Here is a 27,382-nt window from a genome sequence, read left to right as displayed (position 1 = left end):
GACGTTTCACAGAGCGCTGGAGTAACTCAGCGGGTCAGGCAGTATCTGTGGAGAACATGGATAGGTGACGTTTCACAGGACGCTGGAGTAACTCAGCGGGTCAGGCAGCATCTGTGGAGAACATGGATAAGTTGACGTTTTCACAGAGTGCTGGAGTAACTCAGCGGGTCAGGCAGCATCTGTGGAGAACATGGCATAGGTGACGTGTTCACAGAGTGCTGGAGGAACTCAGCGAGTCCGGCAGCATTTTGTGAGACAGTATATGTGACGTTTCACAGAGTGCTGAGTAACTCAGCGGGTCAGGCAGCATCTGTGGAGAGAAATGGGTGACGTGTCCGGGTCAAGAGTTCGATTCCCCGACGCCCACTGCTACCCTCCCCCGACCCTTCAGCCCCAATCTGTTATCCTGTAATGAGATGTGTTCCAAACCTAATACAGTGATCCAAATGTAGGAAAAGGGTCAAAAGCGCAGTAGTTGGGAAGGTCATGGTTTTTGCAGTTGTTATAAGGATTCGTTGGTGAGACCGCATTTAGAATATTGGGTCCATTTCCAGACGCCATGTATAGAGGAAGATTCGTCCAGCTGGAAAGAGGTTCAGAGAAGATTTACGAGGCTGTTGCCAGGACTAGGAGGGTGTGAGCTACAGGAGAGGTTGAGTAGGCTGGGTCTCTATTCCATGGAGCGCATGAGAATGATGGGTTGATCTTATAGAGGTGTACCAATCATGAGAGGAATAGATCGGGTAGATGCACAGATTCTCTCGCCCAGAGTCGGGGAATCGAGGCCACGGGACAGAGGTTTAAGGTGAAGGGGGAAATATTTATAGGAAATCTGAGGGGGTAGCTTTTTCACACAGGATGCGGTGTATGGAACGAGCGGCAGAGGAATGGAGGTAGTTGAGGCTGGGACTATCCCAACGTTTTTTTAAAAAAACAGTTAGACAGTGACCACTGGATAGGACCGGTTTGGAGGGATATGGGCCCAGCGCAGGCAGGTGGGACGCGTGTAGATGGGACAGTTTTGGCCGGTGTTGGGCATGTTGGCCGAAGGAGAGGGGGGGAGAGAGGGGAGGGGGGGGGAAGGAGTGAGACAGAAAGGGCAAGTAGGACCGAAAGGGCCTGTTTCTACACTGTATCTTTATGTGTACGGTCATGTTACATTGATGTTTCCTGACACATGGCTGTCCCAGGTTGTATGTATACGTGATCCTGAATCCTGCAGTCACGTTGCAGAAATCGCTGGTGTAGGGCTGGAGTTCATTACACAGGAGGAGGCCCCTCTTTCTTGTAGGTGACAAAAATGCTGGAGAAAGAAACTCAGCGGCTGAGGCAGCATCTATGGAGCGAAGGAATAGGTGACGTTTCAGGTCGAGACCTGGAAGCATCTATGGAGCGAAGGAATAGGTGATGTGTCGGGTCGAGACCCTGAAGGGTCCCTCGACCCGAAAACGTCCCCTATTCCTTCGCTCCTAGATGCTGCCATCACCCGCTGAGTTTCTCCAGCAAATCTAACATCGATTTTCCAGCATACTGCAGTTTCTTTCTTAAACAGACATGTACAGTGGAAAAGCTTTTTGTCGCGTGGCTATACCAGACATTCTGAAAGACAATACATGATTACAAGCGAGCCGTTACAGTGTACAGATACATGATATGGGAATAACGTTTAGTGCAAGGTAAAGCCAGCAAAGTATAGTCCGAGGGGTTTCCAATGAGCATAAGGTCATAAGAGATAGGAGCAGAATTAGGCCATTTGGCCCATCAATTCTACTCCGCCATTCAATCATGGCTGATCTATCTCTCCCTCCGAACCCCATTCTCCTGCCTTCTCCCCATATCCCCTGACTCCGCTATTTTTAAGAGCCCTGTCTAGCTCTCTCTTGAAAGTATCCAGAGAACCTGCCTCCACCGCCCTCTGAGGCAGAGAATTCCATAGACTCACCACTCTCTGTGAGAAAAAGTGTTTCCTCGTCTCCGTTCTAAATGGCTTACTCCTTATTCTTAAACTGTGTGTGGCCCCTGGTTCTGGACTCCCCCAACATCGGGAACATGTTTCCTGCCTCTATATCGTGTCCAAGCCCTTAATATTCTTATATGTTTCAATGAAATCCCCTCTCACCCTTCTAAACTCCAGAGTGTACAAGCCCAGCTGCTCCATTCTCTCAGCATATGACAGTCCCGCCATCCCGGGAATTAACCTGGTAAACCTACGCTGCACTCCCTTAATAGCAATTCCCCATCCCAGTGGGATGTTGGGAAGAGTGGAAGAGGGGGGGGGGTGTACAAATGACAAACAAAGCGATCGATGACGTCAAGTCATTCAGGAAGTAGGCGAGGTCTTGTGTATTCACCAAGGAGAAGGCCCTGGAAATGGTGGAAAGCAGGGGGGCAGTGTGATGTCCAAGAGGGATTTTCAGATCCAGAAAACTAGTTGTTTGGATCTCTTTGAAAAAGCATCCAGGTGCATTAAATAACAACTTTTGAGAAGCTTTTATTGAGATCCATTTCACAGCAAGGTCTGGGAACAGGCATTTTTGGGTCTCGAGCACCCCAAAGTACATAATATTATTTTTCACATTTTATGTTAAAATTCCTTCTCTCCAGAAAAAAAAGATTGAGAAAAGAAAGGAAATGAAGTTAGCCTAGTTAAAAAGGATAGAAAAGTGTGAAGTTATACTGTGAAGTAGAAAGAGCATTTTTGTGTCTGTCATTTATTGTCTTCGGTTAAAACCAGCATCTGCAGTTCCTTCCTGCACAAGCTTTGGGAACAGCTCCGTCTGAGACCGCAAGAAATAGCAGAGGCCCAGACCATCGCACGAACCAACCTCCCTTCCATCGACTCCACCTACACCTCACGCTGCCAAGCCAAGGCCAGCGGCAATCATCATAGACCAGGTCCCACCCCTGCCACATCCCTCTTCTCTCCCTCTCGTCCCCCCTCAGAGGGTGAGGCACAATCTATGGAGCGAAGGAATAGGTGACGTTTCGGGTCGAGACCCTTCTTCAGACAGACAGCAACAGTTTCTTCCCAGCTGTTATCAGGCAACTTAACCATCCTACCACAACCAGAGAGCAGCGCTGAACTACTATATACCTCATTGGAGACCCTTGGACTATCTTTGTTTGGATTTTAATGGGCCTTTATCTTGCACTAACATCGTTTCCACTGATCTGGATAGCACACACAAAAGCTTTTCACTGTACCCTTGATTTACACTTGACAATAAAGCTAAACTGAAAACTAATGGAATCTTATGGGGATCTCTCCCGGAGCCCGAGGGAGACAAGATCGCTGGAGAGGGTCTTGGTTTCTTTCTTCACCACGAGGCAGCGAGAACCTGGGTGTCATGGTACACCAGTCATTGAAGGTAGGCATGCAGGTGCAGCAGGCAGAAAAGAAAGCGAATGGTATGTTAGCATTCATAGCAACAGTAGTTGAGTATAGAGCCGAGGATTCTTCTACTGGCAGTTGTAGTCCTAAGGTTCCCCCCACCCCCCCCCCCCCCCCCCCCCCCCCCCTTGGTGAGACCACACCTGGAGTATTGCGTACAGTTGTGGTCTCCAAATCTGAGGAAGGACATTCTTGCCATAGAGGGGAGTACAGAGAAGGTTCACCAGACTGACTCCTGGGATGTCAGGACTGTCATATGAAGAAAGACTGGATAGACTTGGCTTGTGCTCGCTAGAATTTAGAAGATTGAGGGGGGATCTTATAGAAACTTATAAAATTCTTAAGGGGTTGGACAGGCTAGATGCCGGAAGATTGTTCCCAATGTTGGGGAAGTCCAGAACAAAAGGATCACAGTTTAAGGCTAAGGGGGAAATCCTTTAGGACCGAGAGGAGAAAAACATTTTTCACACAGAGAGTGGTGAATCTCTGGAATTCTCTCGCCACAGAAGGTAGTCGAGGCCAGCTCATTGGCTATATTGAGTTATAGAAGCTGCGATGTAAAATGTTAAAAATTTTTGTACAAGGCATTGGTGAGGCCAATTCTGGAGTATGGTGTACAATTTTGGTCGCCTAATTATAGGAAGGATGTCAACAAAATAGAGAGAGTGCAGAGGAGATTTACTAGAATGTTGCCTGGGTTTCAGCAACTAAGTTACAGAGAAAGGTTGAACAAGTTAGGGCTTTATTCTTTGGAGCGCAGAAGGTTTAAGGGGGGACTGGATAAAGGTTTTTAAAATGATGAGAGGGATAGACAGAGTTGACGTGGATAAGCTTTTTCCACTGAGAGGATGAAGATTCAACAAGGGACATGACTTGAGAATTAAGGGACAGAAGTTTAGGGGTAACATGAGGGAGGGGAGGTGTCTTTTACCTCAGAGACGTGGTATGGCTGTGTGGAATTGAGATTTCCAGTGTGGAAGTGGCTGGGAGCAGTTCGTTTTTATCATTTAAAAAAAATAAATTGGATAGTTCATATGGGAAAGAATGAAAGGATGAGGGTTATGGTCTGAGCGCAGGTAGATGGGACTAGGGGAGAATACGTGTTCGGCACGGACTAGAAGGGACGAGATTGCCTGTTTCCGTGCTGTAATTGGTTATATGTTTAGATGATTAAGAGGGAGTTAGATGTGACCTTTGTGGCGAAAGGGGATCAGGGGGTATGGAGAGAAGGCAGGTACAGGATACTGAGTTGGATGATCAGCCAAGAATATACTTGAATGGCGGTGCAGGCTCGACCGGGCCGAATGGCTCTACTCCTGCACCTATTTTCTATGTGTTTCTACAAGAGAGGTCCCCGAAGATTGGAGCATGGCCAATAAGTGGTCCTCCTTTCGAAAGGCTAAGTTCATCTTCATGAAGTTGATAGGGACAGAATTGAGTCCATTCAGCCCAGTCTACTCCGCCATTCAATCAAGGGCCGAACTATCTCTCCCTCCTAACTCCATTCTCCTGCCTTCTCCCCATAACCCCTGACACCCGTACTGATCAAGAATCTGTCAATCTCCACCTTAAAAATATTCACTGACTTGGCCTCCACAATGAATTCCACAGACTCACCACCCTCTGACTAAAGAAATTCCTCCTCCCCTCCTTTCTAAAGGTGCATCCTTTCATTCTGAGGCTGTGCCCTCTGGTGCTAGACTCTCCCACCAGTGGAATCATCCTCTACACATCCACTCTATCCAGGCCTTTCACTATTCTGTACATTTCAATGAGGTCCCCCCCTCATTCTTCTAAACTCCAGCGAGTACAGGCCCAGTGCTGACAAACGCTCATCATATGTTAACCCACTAATTCCTGGGATCATTCATGTAAACCTTCTCTGGACTCCTCTCCAAAGCCGGCACATCCATCCTCAGATATGGTGCCCAAAGGATCGTACGAGGAATTTAGATGCCAGCAACTCTGTGAGTCTCATGGTCGAGGCAAGGAATCTATGATAGAAAAGTCTTAGGATGTATTTTTTGGTTTTTTCAAATTACTTTAAGCAGTTGGAGTAACTCAGCGGGGTCAGGCAGGCATCTGTGGAGAACATGGACGTGATGAGTGCTGGAGTAGTACTCCAGCGATGCTGGAGCGCGAATGCATCAAGAACATAGGCCCCTGAGCAGGCATCTGTGGTGAAAATGGATAGGTGCGTTTTCACAGAGTGGCTGGAGTAACCAGAGGGTTGGGCAGCTAAGGAAATAGGCAACGTTTTTCGGGCCGAAACCCAGAAGGAGGGTTCGGCCCGAAACGTTGCCTATTTCCAGAAGGGTTTTCGGCCAGAAACGTTGACTATTTCCAGAAGGGTTTCGGCCCAAAACATTGCCCTATTTCCTTAGCTCCATAGATGCTGCTGCACCATAACTCAGCGGATCAGGCAAGCATCTGTGGGGAACAATGGATAGGTGACGTTTCACAGAGTGCTGGAGTAACTCAGTCGGTCAGGCAGCATCTGTGGAGAACATGGATAGTGTGACGTTTCACAGAGTAGCTGCTGGAGTAACTCAGCGGTGCAGCAGCATCTCTGAGCAACTAAACATGGAAATAGGCAACGTTTCGGGCCGAAACCCTTCAGAGTGTCGGCCCGAAACTGTTGTAACTCAGAAGGGTTTTCAGGCCGAAACGTTGCTCTATTTCCTTAGCCTCCATAGATGCTGCTGGTGACTCAGTGGGTCAGGCGCATCTGTGGTAGAAAACATGGATATGAAGTTTCACAGAGTGCTGGAGTAACTCAGCGGGTCAGGCAGCATCTGTGGAGACCATGGATAGGTGACGGTGCACGTTGCGGGTTCTGAAGAGAGTCTTGCGCTCTGTGTAAACATGGATACTTTTGGTTCTGAAGAAGACGGGGACCCCAAACGCCACCATATCCAGAGATGTTGCCCGACCCAGTGAGTTGGACGTTGAGGGGAGACTTGATAGACGTGTAAACATTATTAGATGACTAGATGGGGTAGACAGTCCACAACCTTTATCCCCATGGTGGCGATGTCCAACAATAGAAGGCATAGCTATAAGGTCGGAGGGACAAAGTTTGAAAGGAGATTGTGGCTGGCAGGTCTTTTTTACACACGTGGGTGCCTGGAACTCGCTGCCCAGGGGGGTGGTGAAAGGCACATACTATCCGTGGTGCTTAAGAGGCTTTTAGACAGGCATGTGGATATGCAGGGAATGGAGGGATACGATCACGTGCCGGCAGAGGGGATTAGTTTAACTTGGCATCATGTACGGCACGGACATTGTGGGCCGAGAGGGACCTGTTCCTGTGCTGCACAGTTCTATAATTACTCCAGCACATCGTAGCTTTTTCTTTATAAACCAGCACCTGCAGTTCCTTAGTCTACATATATTTGGAATGCTGACTTTTTTTAAAAGTCATTTGGACAGGTACAAGGATTGGGTTGGGCGATACGGGCCAACCACAGGCAGGTGGGACAATAGACAATAGGTGCAGGAGTAGAGGCCATTCGGCCCTTCGAGCCAGCACCGCCATTCAATGTGATCATGGCTGATCATCCCCAATCAGTACCCCGTTCCTGCCTTCTCCCCATATCCCCTGACTCTGCTATTTTTAAGAGCCCTATCTAGCTCTCTCTTGAAATCATCCAGAGAACCTGCCTCCACCGCCTTCTGAGGCAGAGAATTCCACAGACTCACAACTCTCTGTGTTGCTTTGTCTCCGTTCTAAATGGCCTACCCCTTATTCTTAAACTGTGTGTGGCCCCTGGTTCTGGACTCCCCCAACATCGGGAACATTTCCTACCTCTAGCGTGTCCAAACACCCTTAATAACCTTATATGGTTCAATAGGATCCCCAGTCATCCTTCTGTAGATGGGGGCATGATGGGCGAGTGGAGTAGGCAGGTTGGGTCCAATGGGGCGTTGGGGTTGGCTTGGGCTGGGTGGATCAATGGGCGTTGGGTTGGCTTGGGGGGCGGTTGGATCAATGGCGTTGGGGTGGCTTGGGCATGGTTGGGTCAATTGGGAGTTGGGTTTGCTTGGGGTCGGTTGGGTCAATGGGGTGTTGGGTTGGCTGGTTGGGTCTGGTTGGTTGGTCCGGTTGGGCGTTGGGTTGGCTTGGGGCGGTTGGGTCCATGGCGTTTGGTTTGGCCGAGGGCCCTGTCTCCCCGCTTGTATGACCTCGTGACTTTGGGGGCGTTGCCGGGGTGGCTTGGAGGTTGGGGTCAGGAGATTGGGTTGCGCGTGGCTGGGTTGGGTTGTGTTTGAACCGTCTCGGTCTGGTCTCTGAAGGTGCGTGAATCGTGGCAGGTCAGTGCCACGCGGAGGATGGGGGGGGGGGAGATTGCGCGTGCGGTTATAGGTTCTACTCTGCCCGGGCTCTAGGTCGGATGTTCTCTCTCTTCCTTAGCATCTGAAGGCGAAGAAGGATGACGGTGAGGTGGGGCCAGCACCCCTCTCGCAGAGTCGGCATCCTTGGGCCCACCCTCTGGGACAAGACCCTGCCCTACTACGCGAGGACACCTTCCAACTTGAGTACATTGGACCTGCAGGAGTTCCTGTCCGAGTACGGGATCCCCATCATCCCGTCCCCCCAGCATAAGGCGGGCCCTACACCCACCCCCACAGCACCCTGGGGGCCGCCCGTGGACCTCATCCGAGCGGGCCACCTCCATACCTTTGGGCATGGGACCCCAAACTCTACTGCCCGCACAGCCAGACCAGGTAACGCCCCACTCCCCCTCTCCCTCATCCCCCCTTCCCTATACCCCTCCCATTCTCCGCCCCTCCCCACCCCCCTTCCTTTCCCCCTCACCCCCCTCATTACCCCTTGTGCATGCATCCTCCCATGTTGTGTGACAGTGCGTGTGTGAGAGATGTGCGTGTGTGCGTGTGAGAGAGTGCATGTGCATTGCAATGTGTGTTTGTGCTTCGTGCGTGCGTGTGTGTGTTGTCGTGTGTGGCATGTGCAGGAGAGTGTGTGTGCGTGCGTGTGTGTGTGTTTTTTGTGCCTCCCTGTGTGTTGTGTGCCGTGCGTGTGTGCTGTGTGTGTGCATGTGCATGTGTGTGTGTGCATGCCTGTTTGTTGCGTGAGAGTATGTGGTGTGCGTTGCATGGTGTGCTGCCTGTTGTGCTACATGTTTTTCTGCAGTGCATGTGTGTGATCGGTGTGTGCATGTGCTGTGTGTGTGTGCGTGCGTGCATGTGTGGTCGTGGTGCGTGTTTTCGATGTGGTGTGTGAGGGGGGCTGGCCTGGGTTGGGTGGAGTGTTTTCGAGGGAGGGGGGGCCCCCCCATGGGTGGGTTGGAGGGAGGAGAGGGTAGGGGGCTTGGTTGGGGAGGGGTTACGGGGGGTTGTTGTGATCCACAGAGGGTTTGCTTAGCCTGACCCTACCACTAAGACACAAACCTGTTGGAGAACTCATGGGATCAGACAACATCTCTGCAGACATGGTCCTAAGCTGCTGCATCACAGCGCCAGAGACACATCTTCCATCCTAAGCTTCGGGCGCTGTCTGTGTGGAGTCATCCCTTGCCGCGTCCTCCACCTCCCGAAGATGATGCGCGTTTTAGGTTTCCCCTGGTGGACGTGAGGGGGGGGGGGGGGGGGAAAGTGGGATAACTAGAAGGCGGGTTTGTACTCGCGGGTCGAATTGTCCCCCCTATTGAAATGAGGGGGGAGTGGCATGAGAAAGTGGATACGCCCCAGCGCCGGAGAACGGAGTTGATCCGACTGGTCACGTGTACTCGACGTTCTCCCGAAGGCCTGCTTTCCGTGCTGTATCTTTCACACTCCAAAAAGGTTTGTAATGTATGAATTGTATGGGATGTAATGAGTTGCTGCCAGGACTGTCAGCGCCGGAGACCCTTTAGGATTAGGCGTCGATCCGAAGAAAACTACAAAATTTTAAGGCGCTGGAAAGGTTTTTTCCCTGTAGGACAAGGGGAGTTTGCACTTTTCTCATCCCCGTGAATTTTTTCCCGATTGGGTTTTCTGCCACGAGATCTTAATTTAAGAGGGAGTTTCCATGGGCCCCACTGGCTCAAGGGAACGTATGGAGAGCAGCAGGTACGTACTGTTGATTCAGCCATTTGGTGTATGTTGTCATATTGTGGCGGTGCCTCGAAGGTGTGCATACGCCTGTAAGTTTCTATGTGTGTGAGGATAAGTGTTAGCGTGCTGGGGATCGCTGGCGTCGTGGACTCGGTGTTTTCCGCGCTGTATCTCTAAACAAAACTAAAGATATTGTCGGTGGACAAAAATGCTGGAGAAACTCAGCGGGTGAGGCAGCATTTATGGAGCGAAGGAATCGATTACGTTTCGGGTCGAGACTCAAAATCAATCTATGGAACGAATGAATAGGGTGAGTTGCATCTATACAAGGACTAGGTGCGTTTCCAGGTCGAGACCGGAAGCATCTATAGGACGAAGAATAGGGGACGTTTCGGGTCGAGACCCTTCCGGGTCTCGACCCGAAACGTCACCTATTCCTTCGCTCCATAGATGCTGCCTCACCCGCTGAGTTTCTCCAGCATTTTTTGTCCACCTTCGATTTTCCAGCATCTGCAGTTCCTTCTTATAGAAACAGTAGAAGAAACATAGAAATTAGGTGCAGGAGTAGGCCTCTTCGGCCCTTCGAGCCTGCACCGCCATTCAATATGATCCTGGCTGATCATCCAACTCAGTATCCCGTACCTGCCTTCTCTCCATACCCCCTGAACCCCTTAGCCACAAGGGCCACATCTAACTCCCTCTTAAATTTAGCCAATGAACTGGCCTCAACTACCCTCTGTGCAGAGAGTTCCAGAGATTCACCACCCTCTCTGTGTGAAAAAAGTTCTTCTCATCTCGGTTTTAAAGGAGTTCCCCCTTATCCTTAAGCTGTGCCCCCTTGTCCTGGACTTCCCCAACATCGGGAACATTCTTCCTGCATCTAGCCTGTCCAACCCCTTAAGAATTTATGCCTTTGTCCCCACTTAGGAGACCTCTGGAGACGACTCTTGCGCCCCCCACCAGGTTTCCGTGCGGTTCCCGGAGGTTCCGGAAGGTTGCAGGTATGGAAGCAGGGAGGGAGACTGACAAAAACCTCCGGGAACCGCACGGAAAACCTTCAGTTGGAGGCGCAAAGTCTACAGATGAGTTTCCGTTCAGAACGTCTTCTAAGTGGGGACAGGGGGCCTTAAAGATATTGTTTGGTGTAGACGTACAGAGAAAGAGGAAGACATATGCATGGTGCAGTTAAGTTTGGATACCGTCTCTCCCCCCCTTATGGACCAATGTGTACGTTCCCCACCCCAACCAATGGTGAATTTCAGTGAAAATAGGATGAAAATTTGTTGAGAGTTTTGGCCCAAACCTCAGGCCTTGGATTAACGAGGCGTATTTTTTTAATCTTGTGACCCGAGTGGAACAACTTGCCTCAGTGTTTAGTTTGTCAGAGATCTGGCAGTGATTGTTATTTTCTTTGATTTAGTGCCACGTGTAAGATTCCTCCCTGAGGGTTTGGATTTGGATAAAATCTCTGTTGCTGCGACAAAGGGTGGTCCCACCCCCTCCCCTCTCTCCCCCTCCCCCCTCCCCCACACCACCTCCAGTGGAAGGAGAAACAAAGTGCTGGAAGAACTCAGCGTGTCAGGCAGCATCTGCGGAGGGGAGGTTGTGTGGGAAGCATTACAGATGCTGCTTTACACCCAGCCGGTCGCCACCTTCTCATCAACACTGACCTATCGTATGTTGATGTGACAAATAAACTTGACTTGACTTGACTGATCAGACCCGAAACGTTCAACCTTCATTCTCTCGGCGATTTTGTGTCTGTCTTCTGTGGAGGGAAGCTAGTTGAGTTTATTGTCACGTGGTGTACCGAGGGTACAGTGAAACGCGTTTATAGACAATAGACAATCGGTGCAGGAGAGTAGAGGCCATTCGGCCCTTCGATCCAGCACCGCCATTCAATGTGATCATGGCTGATCATCCCCAATCAGTACCCCGTTCCTGCCTTCTCCCCATATCCCCTGACTCTGCTATATCTAGTTCTCTCTTGAAAGCATCCGGAGAACTGCTGCATTTAGCAGGAGTGGTCTATCTATAGGATCTTTGCTGCTGGCCTGCCGAGGCAGCGTGAGGTGTAGATGGAGGCGGATGGAGAGGACGAGGTTGGTTGAGTGATGGTCTGGGCTGCGTCCACAATGGCTGAAAGAGTGGACGTTTCTGCCGAGGGACCCTTTCATTCCCTGCTCCCTGCAACCTTACTACTCCCACTTCTGGACCCAGCCGACTGGCCTGGGATAATTCTGTACAGGGTCTATAATCATCACGTCCAGTCCTGGAGCCACACAACACGGATAAGCCACGTGTTTTACCCCGGGGCTCAGAACAGGAACATTGAAACATATAAGATTATTAAGGGCTTTGACACGCTAGAGGCAGGAAACATGTTCCCGATGTTGGGGGAGTCCAGAACCAGGGGCCACACAGTTTAAGAATAAGGAGTAAGCCATTTAGAACGGAGACGAGGAAACACTTTTTCTCATAGAGAGTGGTGAGTCTGTGGAATTCTCTGCCTCCTAACCCCATTCTCCTGCCTTCTCCCAATAACTTCTGACACCCGCACTAATCAAGAATCTATCTATCTCAGTGGAGGCAGGTTCTCTGGATGCTTTCAAGAGAGAGCTAGACAGGGCTCTTAAAGATAGCGGAGTCAGGGGATATGGGGAGAAGGCAGGAACGGGATACTGATTGGGGATGATCAGCCATGATCACATTGAATGGCGGTGCTGTCTCGAAGGGCCAAATGGCCTACTCCTGCTCCTATTGTCTATTGTCTATACAGAGATCCTGCTACCATTTCCCTGCACGAAACATCACCTATTCCTTCACTCCATAGATGCTGCCTAACCCGCTGAGTTTCTCCAGCATTTTTGTCTACCTTCGATTTTCCAGCCTCTGCAGTTCCTTCTTAAACAAGTTATATTTTAAAACCATTCCTCAACTGAAAGTTGTAAAGAAGGGACTGTAGATGCTGGTTTACAAAAAAAAGTAACTCAGCGGGTCAGGCAGCATCTGTGGAGAACATGGATAGGCGACGTTTCACAGAGTGCTGGAGTAGCTCAGCGGGTGCAGCAGCATCTATGGAGCTAAGGAAATAGGCAACGTTTCGGGCCGAAACCCTTAAGGGTTTCGGCCCGAAACTTTGCCTATTTCCAGAAGGGTTTCGACCCGAAACGTTGCCTATTTCCTTAGCTCCATAGATGCTGCTGCACCTCAGTGGGTCAGGCAGCATCTGTGGAGAACATCGATAGGTGACGTTTCACAGAGTGCTGGAGAAACTCAGCGGGTCAGGCAGCATCTGTGGAGAACATGGGAACAACTTTTCCAATGTCTACATGTTTAATTGTCATATGTGGAGCAGTGGGTAGAGTTGCTGCCTTACAGCACTTGCAGCACCAGAGACCCGGGTTCGATCCCGACTACGGGCGCTGTCTGTATGGAGTTTGTACGTTCTCCCCGTGACCTGCGTGGGTTTTTCTCTGAGAACATCGGTTTCCCTCCCATTCTCCAAATACTTTGTAGGTTAAGTGGCTTGATGTATGTGTAAATTGTTCTGAGTGTGTGTAGGGTAGTGTTAATGTGCGGGGATCGCTGGTCGGTACGGACTCGGTGGGCCGAAGGGCCTGTTTCCGCGCTGTACCTCTAAAGTAAACTAAGCTAAACTTCTGACGATGAACGGTGAAATTCTTACCTGCAGCAGCAGAACAGCAGATAGTGGTGAATCTCTGGAACTCTCTGCCACAGAGGGTAGTTGAGGCCAGTTCATTGGCTATATTTAAGAGGGAGTTAGATGTGGCCCTTGTGGCTAAAGGGATCAGAGGGTATGGAGAGACGGCAGGTATGGGATACTGAGTTGGATGATCAGCCATGATCATATTGAATGGCGAATGGTGCAGGCTCGAAGGGCCGAATGGCCTACTCCTGCCCCTAATTTCTATGTTTCTGTATTTCTAACAGGCCGGTAAACATAATACACAGACAATATATAATAAATAAATAAAAAATCGATACATTTATAGATTTTTGCCGCAGATTCCAGCAGTCTATTGTGCCTGCAATGTACAATTAGGTGGGGATCTAAAATCTCCTCTCAAGATAGACACAGAATGCTGGAGTAACTCAGCGGGACTGGCAGCATCTCTGGAGAGAAGGGATGGATGATATTTTCGTGTCGAGACTTCAGGGGTCTCGACCCGAAACGTCACCCGAAACAAAAGAACGAAAGGAAATAGGTAACGTTTCGGGCTGAAACCCTTACGGGTTTCGACCCGAAACGTTGCCTATTTCCAGAAGGGTTTCGGCCCGAAACGTTGCCTATTTCCTTTGCTCCATAGATGCTGCTGCACCATAACTCAGTGGGTCAGGCAGCATCTGTGGAGAACATGGATAGGTGACGTTTCACAGAGTGCTGGAGTAACTCAGCGGGTCAGGCAGCATCTGTGGAGAACATGGATAGGTGACGTTTCACAGAGTGCTGGAGTAACTCAGCGGGTCCAGCAGCATCTGTGGAGAACATGAATAGGTGACGTTTCACAAAGTGCTGGAGTAACTCAGCGGGTCAAACAGCATCTGTGGAGAACATGGATAGGTGACGTTTCACAGAGTGCTGGAGTAACTCAGCGGGTCAGGCAGCATCTCTGGAGAGAAGGAATGGGTGACGTTTCGGATCGAGACCCTTCTTCAGACGGAGAGTCCGGGGAGAGGGAAACGAGAGATATAGATGGAGATGTGGAGAAATAAATAACAATGAATGAAAGATGCGCAAAAAAGTTACAACGTTAAAGGAAACAGGCCGTTGTTTGCTGTTTGTTGGGTGAAAACGAGAAACTGGTGTGACTTGGGTGGGGGAGGGATAGAGAGAGGAAATGCCGGGTCTACTTGAAACATAGAAAATAGGTACAGGAGTAGGCCATTCGGCCCTTCGAGCCAGCACCGCCATTCAATATTATCATGGCTGATCATCCAAAATCAGTACCCCGTTCCTGCCTTCTCCCCATATCTCTTGATTCCATTAGCCCTAAGAGCTAAATCTAACTCACTCTTGAAAACATCCAGTGAATCGGCCTCCACTGCCTTCCGTGGCAGAGAATTCCACTGATTCACAACTCTCTGGGTGAAAAAGTTCTTCCTCATCTCAGTCCTAAATGGCCGACCTCTTTACTCTTAAACTGTGTGACCCCTGGTTCTGGACTCTCCCAACACGGGGAACATGTTTCCTGCATCCGGCCTGTCCGATCCCTGAAGTGTTTCTAGTTGATTGAATTTGAAGTTGGAGAAATCGACATTTATACCTTTGGTTTAAACCGGCATCTGCAGCCCCATCCTACACAATCTCCGCTCTATGTAGTTACGTCTCCTTGCTAGTCTCGCTGCTCCTCCCCTCTCTCTCTCTGTGTCCCACGTTAGGCTCAGGTTCACGATTATTACTGTCATGTGTAGTGAGGTACAGTGAAGAGCTTCTGCACGCTGTCCAAATCAGATCAGATCATACTGGACATAAACTCAATTACAATGTGGTCAGCACGGTGGCGCAGCGGGTAGAGCTGCTGCCTCACAGCGCCAGAGACCCGGGTTCCATCCTGACCGCGGGTGCTGTCTGTGTGGAGTTTGCACGTTCTCCCCGTGACCGCGTGGGTTTCCTCCGGGTGCTCCGGTTTCCTCCCACGTCCCAAAGACGTGCGGGTTTGCAGGTTTATCGACCCCTCTGTAAATTACCTCCCTAGTGGATGAGAAAGTGGGATAGCACAGAACTAGTGCGAACGGGCGATCGATGGTCAGCATGGACTCGGCGGGCCGAAGGGCCTGTTTACGTGATGTATCTCTAAACTAAACTAGGCAGAGCAAAGGGGAAGATACAGAGTGCAGGATATAGTTCTCAGCATCGTAGCACCAGCATCAGTTCCACAGACAAAGTCCAATGTCCGCAATGGGGTAGAGGTGAATCGGACAGTACCCTAGCTTATGGAAGGGCCGTTCAGAAGCCGGATAACAGAGGGGAAGAAGCTGTTCCTGAGTCTGGTGGTGCGCGCTTTCAAGCTTCTGTACCTTCTGCCGGACGGGAGCGGGGAGGAGGAGGAGGAATGACCGGGGTGGGACAGGGACAAGTCTGTGATGATGTCGGCTGCTTTCCCGAGGCAGCGTGAAGTGTAGATGGAGTCGATGGTGGGGAGTGTGGTCTGTGTGTGATGGACTGGGCTACATCTACAATGGTGGGGAGTGTGGTGTGTGTGTGATGGACTGGGCTACATCTACAATGGTGGGGAGTGTGGTCTGTGGGATGGACTGGGCTACATCTAGAATGGTGGGGAATGGTGTGTGTGTGATGGACTGGGCTACATCTACAATGGTGGGGAGTGTGGTGTGTGGGATGGACTGGGCTACATCTACAATGGTGGGGGGGGGGTGTAAGGAAGAACTGCAGATGCTGGACAAAATCGAAGGTCGGCAAAACTGCAGATGCTGGAGAAATCGAAGGTCGGCAAAACTGCGGGTGAGGCAGCATCTATGGAGCGAAGGAATAGGTGACGTTTCAGGTCGAGACCCGGAAGGGTCTCGACCAGAAACGTCACCTATTCCTTCGCTCCATAGATGCTGCCTCACCCGCTGAGCTATGGTGGGGAGTGCGGACTCTTTCCCACCCCACCTCCCTTTTCGGGGTGTGTTCGGTGCTGGGGGGTTGGGGGGGGGGAGGGGAGGGGGGGGGAGGGGGAATCAGTCAGGGTAGCAGCCCTGCAAGGAACTGTGTGGCTGTTTTTGTTTTTCCCAGCCCAGTGAGTGGGACTGGCTGGCTGTTTCCACACACAAAGGCTGTCAGCTTGCTGCTTAGCTGCTTAGCTGCTCGCTGCCTCTCCTCCACTGCTCCAGGGAGCTGCGTAGCCTTTTGGCAGCAGCGAGAAAGGGAAGTTATTTGTGTTTAGTGTGTGTGTGGGAGAGAGAGCAGGTCACATGGCACTGACATGTGAGGTGTATGAGAGTGGAAAACTACTCTGAGCTGTGATCCGTGCCTGAAGCAGATCTAATTCCCCACCTCCGCTGCTGAATGTGGGGCCTCCTGGGGCCTCCTGCCATTCCAAATACCACAGTCAGGCAGCAGGGAAACAGGCCCTTCGGCCCCATCCTGGCCCACATGCCCTGGGAATCCTGGGGGGAGCCTCTTTCCCCCCCCCCCCCCCCCCCTCCCCCCCTCATGTTTTATGCCCTGGGCACTACATCCACTCCCAGGTCAGCTCACTTACATAGAAACATAGACAATAGGTGCAGGGGTAGAGGCCATTTGGCCCTTCGAGCCTGCCCATTCGCCATTCAATATGATCATGGCTGATCATCCAACTCGGTATCCCATCCCTGCCTATTCTCCATACCCCCTGATCCCTTTAGCCACAAGGGCCACATCTAACTCCCTCTTAAATATAGTCAATGAACTGTGCGGCCTCAACTACCTTCTGTGGCAGAGAATTCCCAGAGATTCACCACTCTCTGTGTGAAAAAATGTTTTTCTCATCTCGGTCCTAAAGGATTTCCCCCTTATCCTTAAACTGTGACCCCTTGTCCTGGTCAGCTCACGTGCCCCAGGTCCAGCTGAAGTTCCCAGGTCGTGAATACTTTTAAAATAAATGTTAAAATAGACTTTATTCATAGAAAATAGGTGCAGGTGGAGGCCATTCGGCCCTTCGAGCCAGCACCGCCATTCATTGTGATCATGGCTGATCGTCCCCAATCAATAACCCGTGCCTGCCTTCTCCCCATATCCCTTGACTCCACTAGCCCCTAGAGCTCTATCTAACTCTCTCTTAAACCCATCCAGTGACTTGGCCTCCACTGCCCTCTGTGGCAGGGAATTCCACAAATTCACAACTCTCTGGGTGAAAAAGTTTTTTCCCACCTCAGTCTTAAATGACCTCCCCTTTATTCTAAGACTGTGGCCCCTGGTTCTGGACTCGCCCAACATTGGGAACATTTTTCCTGCATCTAGCTTGTCCAGTTCTTTTATAATTTTATATGTTTCTATAAGATCCACCCTCTCATCCTTCGAAACTCCAGTGAATACAAGCCTAGTCTTTTCAATCTTTCCGCATATGACAGTCCCGCCATCCCAGGGATCAATCTCGTGAACCTACGCTGCACTGCCTCAATCACAAGGATGTCCTTCCTCAAATTAGGAGACCAAAACTGTACACAATACCCCAGATGTAGTCTCACCAGAGCCCTATACAACTGCACAGGAAATTCAGGGAATAAACATATACAAGACATGAATCGTGCAAAAAATTCATTCAACATTTGCAGAGGTTTTACAAAACATTCAATCCTACTTACATACATTGCTCAGATCTCACCGATTTATTCCCCCCCCCGCGGGATGTTCAGTAACCCCATTTAAACCAGCGTCTGTATTTCCTTCCTGCCCGCCCCATCTCGCCCAGTCCCATTTAACTGCGTTTGTCCCACCTCCCTCTAATTTAGTTTAGAGATATATGCGGCGTGGGAACAGGCACTTCGGCCCATCGAGTCCGCGCCGACCAACAATCACTAATTCTATCACACACGCACATACACACGTACGCACACGCACACACACGCGCACACACGTACACAAGTACGCACACGCACACGCGCGCACACACACACGTACGCAAGTACGCACACGCACACACGCGTACACATACACACGTACGCACACACACACGCACACACATACACACACGCGCACACACACACACGCGCACACACACACACACACACACACAGATACATACACAGGCACAAGTACACACAAACAAGGACGTACATATACACGCACGTACACACACGCACTCACTCAATCACTCACATACACACACACACGCACACACGCACACACATACACATACACAAGTACGCACACACGCGCACACGCACACACACACACACATACACATACACAAGTACGCACACGCACACACGCACACACACACACACACACGCACACACACACACACATAAACACACGGGATAAAATAAGAAGCCAAATAACCTACAAACCCACACGTCTTTGGAGTGTGGGAGAAACCGGGGCGCCCGGAGAAAACCCACAGGGTCACAGAGAGGACGTGCAAACTCTGCATAGACAGCACTCGTAGTCAGGATCGTACCCTGGTCCCTGGCACTCCAAAGACGTACAGGTTTGTGGGCTAATTGGCTTATTTTCACTGTAACATTGTCCCCTGTATGTTTAGGATTATGTTAGTGCGCGGGGATCGCTGGCCGACACGGACTCTGTGGGCTGAATGTGCAGGAAGGAACCGCAGATGCTGGTTTAAACCGAAGGAAGACACAAAATGCTGGAGTAACTCAGCGGGACAGGCAGCATCTCTGGAGAGAAGGAATGGGTGATGTTTCGGGCCTGAAGAAGGGTCTCGACCCGAAACGTCACCCATTCCTTCTCTCCAGAGATGCTGCCCGTCCCGCTGAGTTTCTCCAGCATTTTGTCTACCTTCGATTTTTCCAGCATCTGCAGTTTTTTCTTAAACAATGCCTACAGTCGACTCATTCACAGTGTACAGATACATGATTAGGGAATAACGTTTCTCCAATTATGTGGCGATTTGTAGGATAATTGGCTTTGGTGAAACTGAATTGTCCCTGGCGTATGTAGGGGGTGCTAGTGTACGAGGTGGTCACTGGTCGGCACGGAATCGCTTGGCCGAAGGGCCTGTTTCCACGCCGTGTCTCTTAAAGTCTGAGGAGGCTGCTGTTCCTCCAGTTTGCGCTGGGCCTCACTCTGGTAATGGAAGAGGCCCAGGACAGAAAGGTCAGCGTGGGAACGGGAGGAGCGTCTCCAGAGATGCTGCCTGTCCCGCTGAGTTACTCCAGCATTTTTGTGCCAATCTTATTTCTAGTTTAGTTTAATTTAGATTAGAGATACAGCGCAGACACAGGCCCTTCGGCCCACCGAGTCCGTGCCGACCAGCGATCCCCGCACACTAACACTATCCTACACACAATTTACATTTACACCAAACCAAGTAACCTGCAAACCTGCACGTCTTTGGAGTGTGGGAGGAAACCGGAGCACCCGGGGAAAACCCACGCAGGTCACGGGGAGAGAACGTGCAAACTCCGTACAGGCAGCGCCCGTAGTCGGGATGGAACCCGGGTCTCTGGCGCTGTGAGGCAGCAGCTCTACCCGCTGTGCCAGTGCGTAGTTGGTGAGGATTAGTAGCGGCAGGGGCCAGGCGAGGGGGAAGCTCTCTGCCTGTGTGACCACACGTGATGGACTAATCCAGGAGGCTTCTGTTCAGCTTGTGCGCTACTAATCCAGCTGGTGGCAGGCGGGTGAATCGTGTTTCAAGACCGAGTCAGATTTAGCTCTAAGGGCTAATGGAGTCAAGGGATATGGGGAGAAAGCAGGAGTGGGGCACTTAGAAACATAGGTGCAGGAGTAGGCCATTCGAGCCTGCACCGCCATTCAATATGATCATGGCTGATCATCCAACTCAGTATCCTGTCCCTGCCTTCTCTCCATACCCCCTGATCCCCTTTAGCCACAAGGGCCACATCTAACTCGCTCTTAAATATAGCCAATGAACTGTGGCTTCAACTACCTTCTGTGGCAGAGAATTCCACAGATTCACCACTCTATGTGTGAAAAATGTTTTTCTCATCTCGGTCCTAAACGATTTCCCCCTTATCCTTAAACTGTGACCCCTTGTCCTGGACTTCCCCAACATCGGGAACAATCTTCCTGCATCAAGCCTGTCCAACCCCTTAAGAATTTTGTAAGTTACTGATTGTGGATGATCAGCTATGATCACATTGAATGGCGGTGCTGGCTGGAAGGGCCGAATGGCCTCTACTCCTGCACCTATTGTCTATGTTTCTGGTCGGCCATGTCTTAGTCTAGTTTCGTTTTTTTTTTAGTTTAGAGATACAGCGCGGAAACAGGCCCTTCGGCCCACCGAGTCCGTGCCGACCAGCGATCCCCGCACACTAACACTATCTCCCACACACACACACACTAGGGACAATTTTTACATTTACACCAAGCCAGTTAACCTCTAAACCTGTACGCCTTTGGAGTGTGGGAGGAAACCGGAGCTCCTGGAGAAAACCCACGCAGGTCACGGGGAGAACGTGCAAACTCCGTACAGACAGCACCCGTAGTAAGGATCGAACCCGGGTCTCCGGCGCTGTAAAGCAGCAACTCTCGGGTGCTGTCTGTCTGTGTGGAGTTTGCACGTTCTCCCCGTGACCGCGTGGGTTTCCTCCGACGTCCCAAAGCAGGGGAAAGATTTAATAGGAGCCTGAGGGGTAACGTTTTTTACACAGAGGGTGGGTGGGTGTATAGAACGAGCTGCCAGAGGAGGTAGTGGAGGCACTAGAAACAGTTAGACAGGTGCATGGATAGGACAGGTTTGGAGGGATATGGACCTAGTGGTAGATGGGACTAGTAAAGATTGGCCAGTGTGGGCAAGTTGGGCCGAAGGGCCTGTTTCCATGCTGTCACACTCTACGAAGTGTGGGTTGTTAGGTTAGTTGGCCCTCTGTAAAACACAGAGTGCTGGAGTAACTCAGCGGGTCAGGCAGCATCTGTGGAGAACATGGATAGGTGACGTTTCACAGAGTGCTGGAGTAACCTCAGCGGGACAGGCAGCATCTGTGGAGAACATGGATAGGTGACGTTTCACAGAGTGCTGGAGTAACTCAGTGGGTGCAGCAACATCTATGGAGCTAAGGAAATAGGCAACGTTTCGGGCCGAAACCCTTCCGGGTTTCGGCCCGAAACGTTGCCTATTTCCAGAAGGGTTTCGGCCCGAAACGTTGCCTATTTCCTTAGCTCCATAGATGCTGCTGCACCATAACTCAGTGGGTCAGGCAGCATCTGTGGAGAACATGGATAGGTGACGTTTCGGGTTGAGACCCTTCCTCAGACGTCATTCCTTTCCTGAGACGCTGCCCGACCCATTGAGTTACTCCAGCATTTTCATAAGGTCATAAGTGATAGGAGCAGAATTAGGCCATTCGGCCCATCGAGTCTACTCTGCCATTCAATCACCTCTATCTCTGCAGTATTGAAGTGCGGCCAAGGAGGTGCAGCGGGTAGAGCTGCTGCCTCACAGCGCCAATAGACCCGGGTTCGATCCTTACCAGGGGCGCTGTCTGTACGGAGTTTGCACGTTCTCCCCGTGACCTGCGTGGGTTTCCTCCGAGATCTTCGGTTTCCTTCCACACTCCAAAGACGTGCAGGTTTGTAGTTTGATTGGCCTGGTGTAAATGTGTAACTTGTCTCCCAGTGTGTGTAGGATAGTGTTAGTGTTGCGGGGATCGCTGGTCTATGTCACTGGATGACACAGTCACAGGTCCGAATTGTCTAACCCCCACTCTTGCTCCCTCCCCCCCCCCCTCCACCCTCCCCTCCTCTCCCCTCCTCTCATATATGCATAGAGAGAGAGAGGGGCGCAGCCTCTCCTCATATCTCTCTCTTTCGCCTCTCTCTCTCCCTCTCTCTCTCCCCCCCCCTCTCTCTCCCTCTCTCTCCCCCCCTCACCTCTCCCCCCTCACCCCCTCTCCCTCTCCCCCCTCACCTCGCCCCCCCCTCACCTCTCCCCCCCTCACCTCTCCCCCCCCCTCACCTCTCCCCCCCTCACCTCTCCCCCCCCACCCTCACCTCTCCCCCCCACCTCTCCCCCCCTCACCTCTCCCCCCCCTCACCTCTCCCCCCTCACCTCTCCCCCCCTCCCCTCTCCCCCCCTCACCTCTCCCCCCCTCACCTCTCCACCCTCCCCCCCTCACTCTCTCCCCCCCCTCACCTCTCCCCCCCTCACCTCTCCCCCCTCACCTCACCCTCCCCCCCCCTCACCTCTCCCCCCCTCACCTCTCCCCCCCCCCTCCCCTCATCCTCCCCCCCTCACCACTCTCCCCCTCACCTCTCCCCACCCTCACCTCTCTCCCCCCTCACCTCTCCCCCCCCTCACCTCTCCCCCCTCACCTCTCCCCCCTCACCTCTCCCCCCCCTCACCTCTCCCCCCCACCTCTCCCCCCCTCACCTCTCCCCAACCTCTCCCCCATCCCACCTCAACCTCTCCCCCCCCTCACCTCCTCCCCCCCCTCACCTCTCCCCCCCTCACCTCTCCCCCCTCTCCCTCATCCCTCCTCACCTCTCCCCCCCCTCACCCTCTCCCCCCCCTCACCTCTCCCCCCTCACTCTCCCCCCCCTCACCTCTCCTCCCCCCTCAACTCTCCTCCCCCCACCTCTCTCTCCCTCTCTCCCTCTCCTCCCCTCTCTCCTCCCCCCCTCACTCTCTCCCCCCCTCACCTCTCCCCCCCCCTCACCTCTCCCCCCCTCACCTCTCCCCCCCTCACCTCTCCCCCCCTCACCTCTCCCCCCCCTCACCTCTCCCCCCTCACCTCTTCCTCCCCCCCCCTCACCCTCCCTCCCCCTCACCTCTCTCCCCCCCTCACCTCTCCCCCCCTCACCTCCCCACCTCACCTCTCCCCCCCCCTCACCTCTCCCCCCCTCACCTCGCCCCCCCCTCACCTCTCCCCCCCCCTCACCCTCCCACCTCACCTCTCCCCCCCCCCCTCACCTCTCCCCCTCACCTCCTCTCCCCCCCTCACCCTCTCCCCCTCACCTCTCCCCCCTCTCCCTCCCCCCCCCTCACCCCCCCCCCTTCCCTCTGTGTCTACAGGACCCACTGCTCCAGTCTGTCCGTAACACCCCCAGCCCCATTGACCCGGAGAGTATCCAGGTTCCGCTGAGCTACGAGCCGGACCCTGCCGACCTGGCTCTGTCCAGCGTTCCCCGGCAGGAGATGTTCGACCCCCGCAAACGCAAATTCACCGACGAGGAGCTGAAGCCGCAGCCCATGATCAAGAAAGCCCGCAAGATATTTGTGCCCGATGAGATGAAGGTAACTTCATTCAGGGGGATGGGGGGAGGGGAGAGGGGTGGGGTGCGGGAGAGAGTTGGGGAGGGAGGGAAGGAGGGGGGAGTGGGGGGAGGGTGACCGATGACCGATAGACCCACCCCAGGATGAGGATGACCTTTGCACGGTCTGTGGCCACCACCCAGGAACAACCATCGTCCAGGAGTAACGGTAACACTCTGCATATTATAAGGTTTCTCTTGAAACGAACCAGAGCACCCGGAGGAAACCCACGCGGTCACGGGGTGAACGTGCAAACTCCACACAGACAGCACGGTTTGTGGAACTGATGCGCTACAATGCTGAGAACTATATTCTGCACTCTGTATCTTCCCCTTTGCCCAGTCTAGTTTAGTTTAGTGATACATCACGTAAACAGGCCCTTCGGCCTGAGAAACTCCGCAGGTGCAGCAGCATCTGTGGAGCGAAGGAATTAGGCAACGTTTCGGGCCGAAACACTTCTTCAGACTGATGGGGGAGCCATTCGCACTAGTTCTGTGCTATCCCATTTTCTCATCCACTAGGGGGGTAATTTACAGAGGGGCCGATAAACCTGCAAACCCGCGCGTCTTTGGGGCGTGGGAGGAAACCGGAGCACCCGGAGGAAACCCACGCGGTCACGGGGAGAACATGCAAACTCCACACAGACAGCACCCGCGGTCAGGATGGAACCCGGGTCTCTGGCGCTGTGAGGCAGCAGCTCTACCTGCTGCACCACCGTGTTGACCACATTGTAATTGAGTTTATGTCCAGTATGATCTGATCTGATTTGGACAGCGTGCAGAAGCTCTTCACTGTACCTCACTACACGTGACAGTAATAAACGTGAACCTGAGCCTAACGTGGGACACAGAGAGAGAGAGAGGGGAGGAGCAGCGAGACTAGCAAGGAGACGTAACTACATAGAGCGGATATTGTGTAGGATGGGGCTGCAGATGCTGGTTTAAACCAAAGGTATAAATGTCGATTTCTCCAACTTCAAATTCAATCAACTAGAAACACTTCAGGGATCGGACAGGCCAGATGCAGGAAACATGTTCCCCGTGTTGGGGGAGTCCAGAACCAGGGGTCACACAGTTTAAGAATAAAGGGGTCGGCCATTTAGGACTGAGATGAGGAAGAACTTTTTCACCCAGAGTTGTGAATCTGTGGAATTCTCTGCCACGGAAGGCAGTGGAGGCCGATTCACTGGATGTTTTCAACAGCGAGTTAGATTTAGATCTTAGGGCTAATGGAATCAAGAGATATGGGGAGAAGGCAGGAGCGGGGTACTGATTTTGGATGATCAGCCATGATCATTTTGAATGGCGGTGCTGGCTCGAAGGGCCGAATGGCTCCTATTTTCTAAGGTCATTAGTGATAGGAGCAAAATTAGGCCATTCGGCCCATCAAATACGCCTCTCCACGGATCTGCAGTTCCTTCCAACTTGTTTCTCAGGGTTCCAACTGCCCTGGGTTATCCTAAAGACAGACACAAAAGCTGGAGTAACTCAGCGGGACAGGCAGCATCTCTGGTGAGAAGGAATGGGTGACATTTCTGGTCGAGACCCTTCTTAAGACTGAGAATTTGGAAGGATGAGAGGGAATCTCATTGAAACATATAAGATTGTTAAGGGTTTGGACACGCTAGAGGCAGGTAACATGTTCCTGATGTTGGGGGAGTCCAGAACCAGGGGCCACAGTTTAAGAATAAGCGGTAAGCCATTTAGAACGTAGAGGAGAAAACACTTTTTCACACAGAGAGTGGTGAGTCTGTGGAATTCTCTGCCTCAGAGGGCGGTGGAGGCAGGTTCTCTGGATGCTTTCAAGAGAGAGCTAGATAGGGCTCTTAAAAATAGTGGAGTCAGAGGATAGGGGGAGAAGGCAGGAACGGGGTACTGATTGTGGATGATCAGCCATGATCACATTGAATGGTGGTGCTGGCTCGAAGGGCCAAATGGCCTCCTACTGCCTATTGAGAGTCGGGGGGGGGGGGGGGGTGTGTGATTCCACTTTACTAAAGTCTAACGCCCCCATTTCTCTCTCTTCAATCTTCAAGCAGGATGAAAAATACTGGACCCGGCGCAGGAAGAACAACATGGCGGCCAAGCGCTCGCGGGACGCCCGCAGGCTGAAGGAGAACCAGATCGCCATCCGGGCCTCGTTCCTGGAGAAGGAAAACTCGGCCCTGCGTCTGGAGGTGGCTGACCTCCGCAAGGAGCTGAACAGATGCAAGAACATCCTGTCCAAGTACGACCCCTGAACCACGCAGCATGCTGCTCCCAACCTCCCCCTCCCCCCACCCCCCACCCGCCCAAGCCTTTAACTAGGCCTCAAAACATGCCCACCTCTATATGGGACACTCCCCCCCCCCCCCCCCCCCCCCCCCCCCCCCCCCACGTGCCCGACCCTTAACTAGGCCTCAAAACATGCCCACCTCCATATGGGACACTCTCCCCCCCTCACAGGCCCGACCTTTAACTAGGCCTCAAAACATGCCCACCTCTATATGGGACACCCCCCCCCCCCCCCCCCCCCCCACGTGCCCGACCTTTAACTAGGCCTCAAAACATGCCCACCTCTATATGGGACACTCTGTCCCCCTCACAGGCCCGACCTTTAACTAGGCCCAAACATGCCCACCTCTATATGGGACACTCTCCCCCCCCCCTCAGGCCCGACCTTTAACTAGGCCTCAAAACATGCCCACCTCTATATGGGACACTCTCCCCCCCTCACAGGCCCGACCTTTAACTAGGCCTCAAAACATGCCCACCTCTATATGGGACACTCTCCCCCCCCTCACAGGCCCGACCTTTAACTAGGCCTCAAAACATGCCCACCTCTATATGGGACACTCTCCCCCCCCCCCTCCCCAATCACCCATTCCCCCCCCCCCCTATCTCATCCCTCCCCCACAACCCCAAATCTGAGCTGGGAGACTGGGTGATCGCCCCATGCAACGTCTTGTCTCACTTTGGGGAGAGGGAACCCAGCGTTTTTTAGGCCGGGCCGACAAGGCCTTGTGTTTGGGGCCTACCTACCCCCATCGCAACCCCCCGCCACCCCCCCCCCTTCTCCACCATCCTGCACGCTCCCCCTCACCCCAACACACGGAGTATCCTCCCCCCTCCCCTCCCCATTTCTAAAACGAGAACTGTTGTTGGATAACCGCAGCTTTTTTGTCCCCAAAAACTTTTTTAAAAAGCTGCTTGCTCACACAAACGTGAACCGCCGACCCCTGACCTTCACACACACCTCCGGGCTCCTCGAACAATTATACAGAGGCCCCCACCTCCTGTTTCTAGACCGAAGTCCATACCTTCCCAATGGACACCCCCCCCCCCCACGACCCCCACGACCCCCAAACCTCCAAGCTCCAAAGCTTACGGAAAAGTGAATTTCAAAGAAAATCCTCAAGCATTCTCTAAGATTAGATATAATTTAAACTTTTGTTGTTACCTGTATTTTGTCCCCAGTGGCGTGTATAATCCCAATTGTGCTTCTTAGAGTGAACACAGTAACATTATTGGTGGACTATTCCCACCAAATGCATGAATTGTTATGAAAACAAATGATTATAACTACTTGTGATTTTAACCTCCTTCTGACAGTGCTGTTGTGTTCTGGTCTGTCAGGCATGATGTGTTGGGCTCAGCTTTCCTTATTTTCCCAACAGAAAGCAAACACTGTGTTTTATGTTTAGTTTAAGTTTTTGGGAGATCCAGCGCGGAAACAGGCCCTTCGGCCCACCGAGTCCACGCCGACCAGCGATCCCCGCACGCTAACGCAATCTCCCACACGCACGCCCGCACTGGTTGGGACATTTGGCACATTTACCTACAAACCCGCACGTCTTTTGGAGCGTGGGAGGAAACCGGAGCACCCGGAGGAAACCCACGGCGGGGAGAAAGTTCTCGGTAGCGGCGCAGCGGGTAGAACCACTGCCTCGCACCGCGCCAGGGACCCGTGTTGGATCCCTGGCGACCTCGGGAGCTGTCTGTGTGGAGTTTGCACCCTTTCACCTGTGACTGCGTGGGTTTCCTCCGGGTCC

The 27,382-nt window shown here is 52.2% G+C and overlaps 1 protein-coding gene across 1 annotated transcript; it reads left to right on the top strand.

Annotated features, from left to right (window-relative positions):
• Positions 1 to 7,824: 7,824 nt before the first annotated feature.
• On the top strand, positions 7,825 to 25,716 carry LOC129708391 (hepatic leukemia factor-like). The gene is made up of 4 exons (XM_055654102.1): positions 7,825 to 8,119; positions 10,376 to 10,449; positions 23,113 to 23,334; positions 25,388 to 25,716. Exons 1-4 carry the CDS (start codon positions 7,825 to 7,827, stop codon positions 25,589 to 25,591), a joined length of 795 nt encoding a protein of 264 aa, XP_055510077.1. The 3' UTR covers positions 25,592 to 25,716.
• Positions 25,717 to 27,382: the final 1,666 nt, after the last annotated feature.

Source organism: Leucoraja erinacea, chromosome 23 (assembly GCF_028641065.1).
Source record: "Leucoraja erinacea ecotype New England chromosome 23, Leri_hhj_1, whole genome shotgun sequence".
Taxonomy (NCBI): domain Eukaryota; kingdom Metazoa; phylum Chordata; class Chondrichthyes; order Rajiformes; family Rajidae; genus Leucoraja; species Leucoraja erinaceus.
This window is presented reverse-complemented; position numbering and strand designations above follow the sequence as displayed.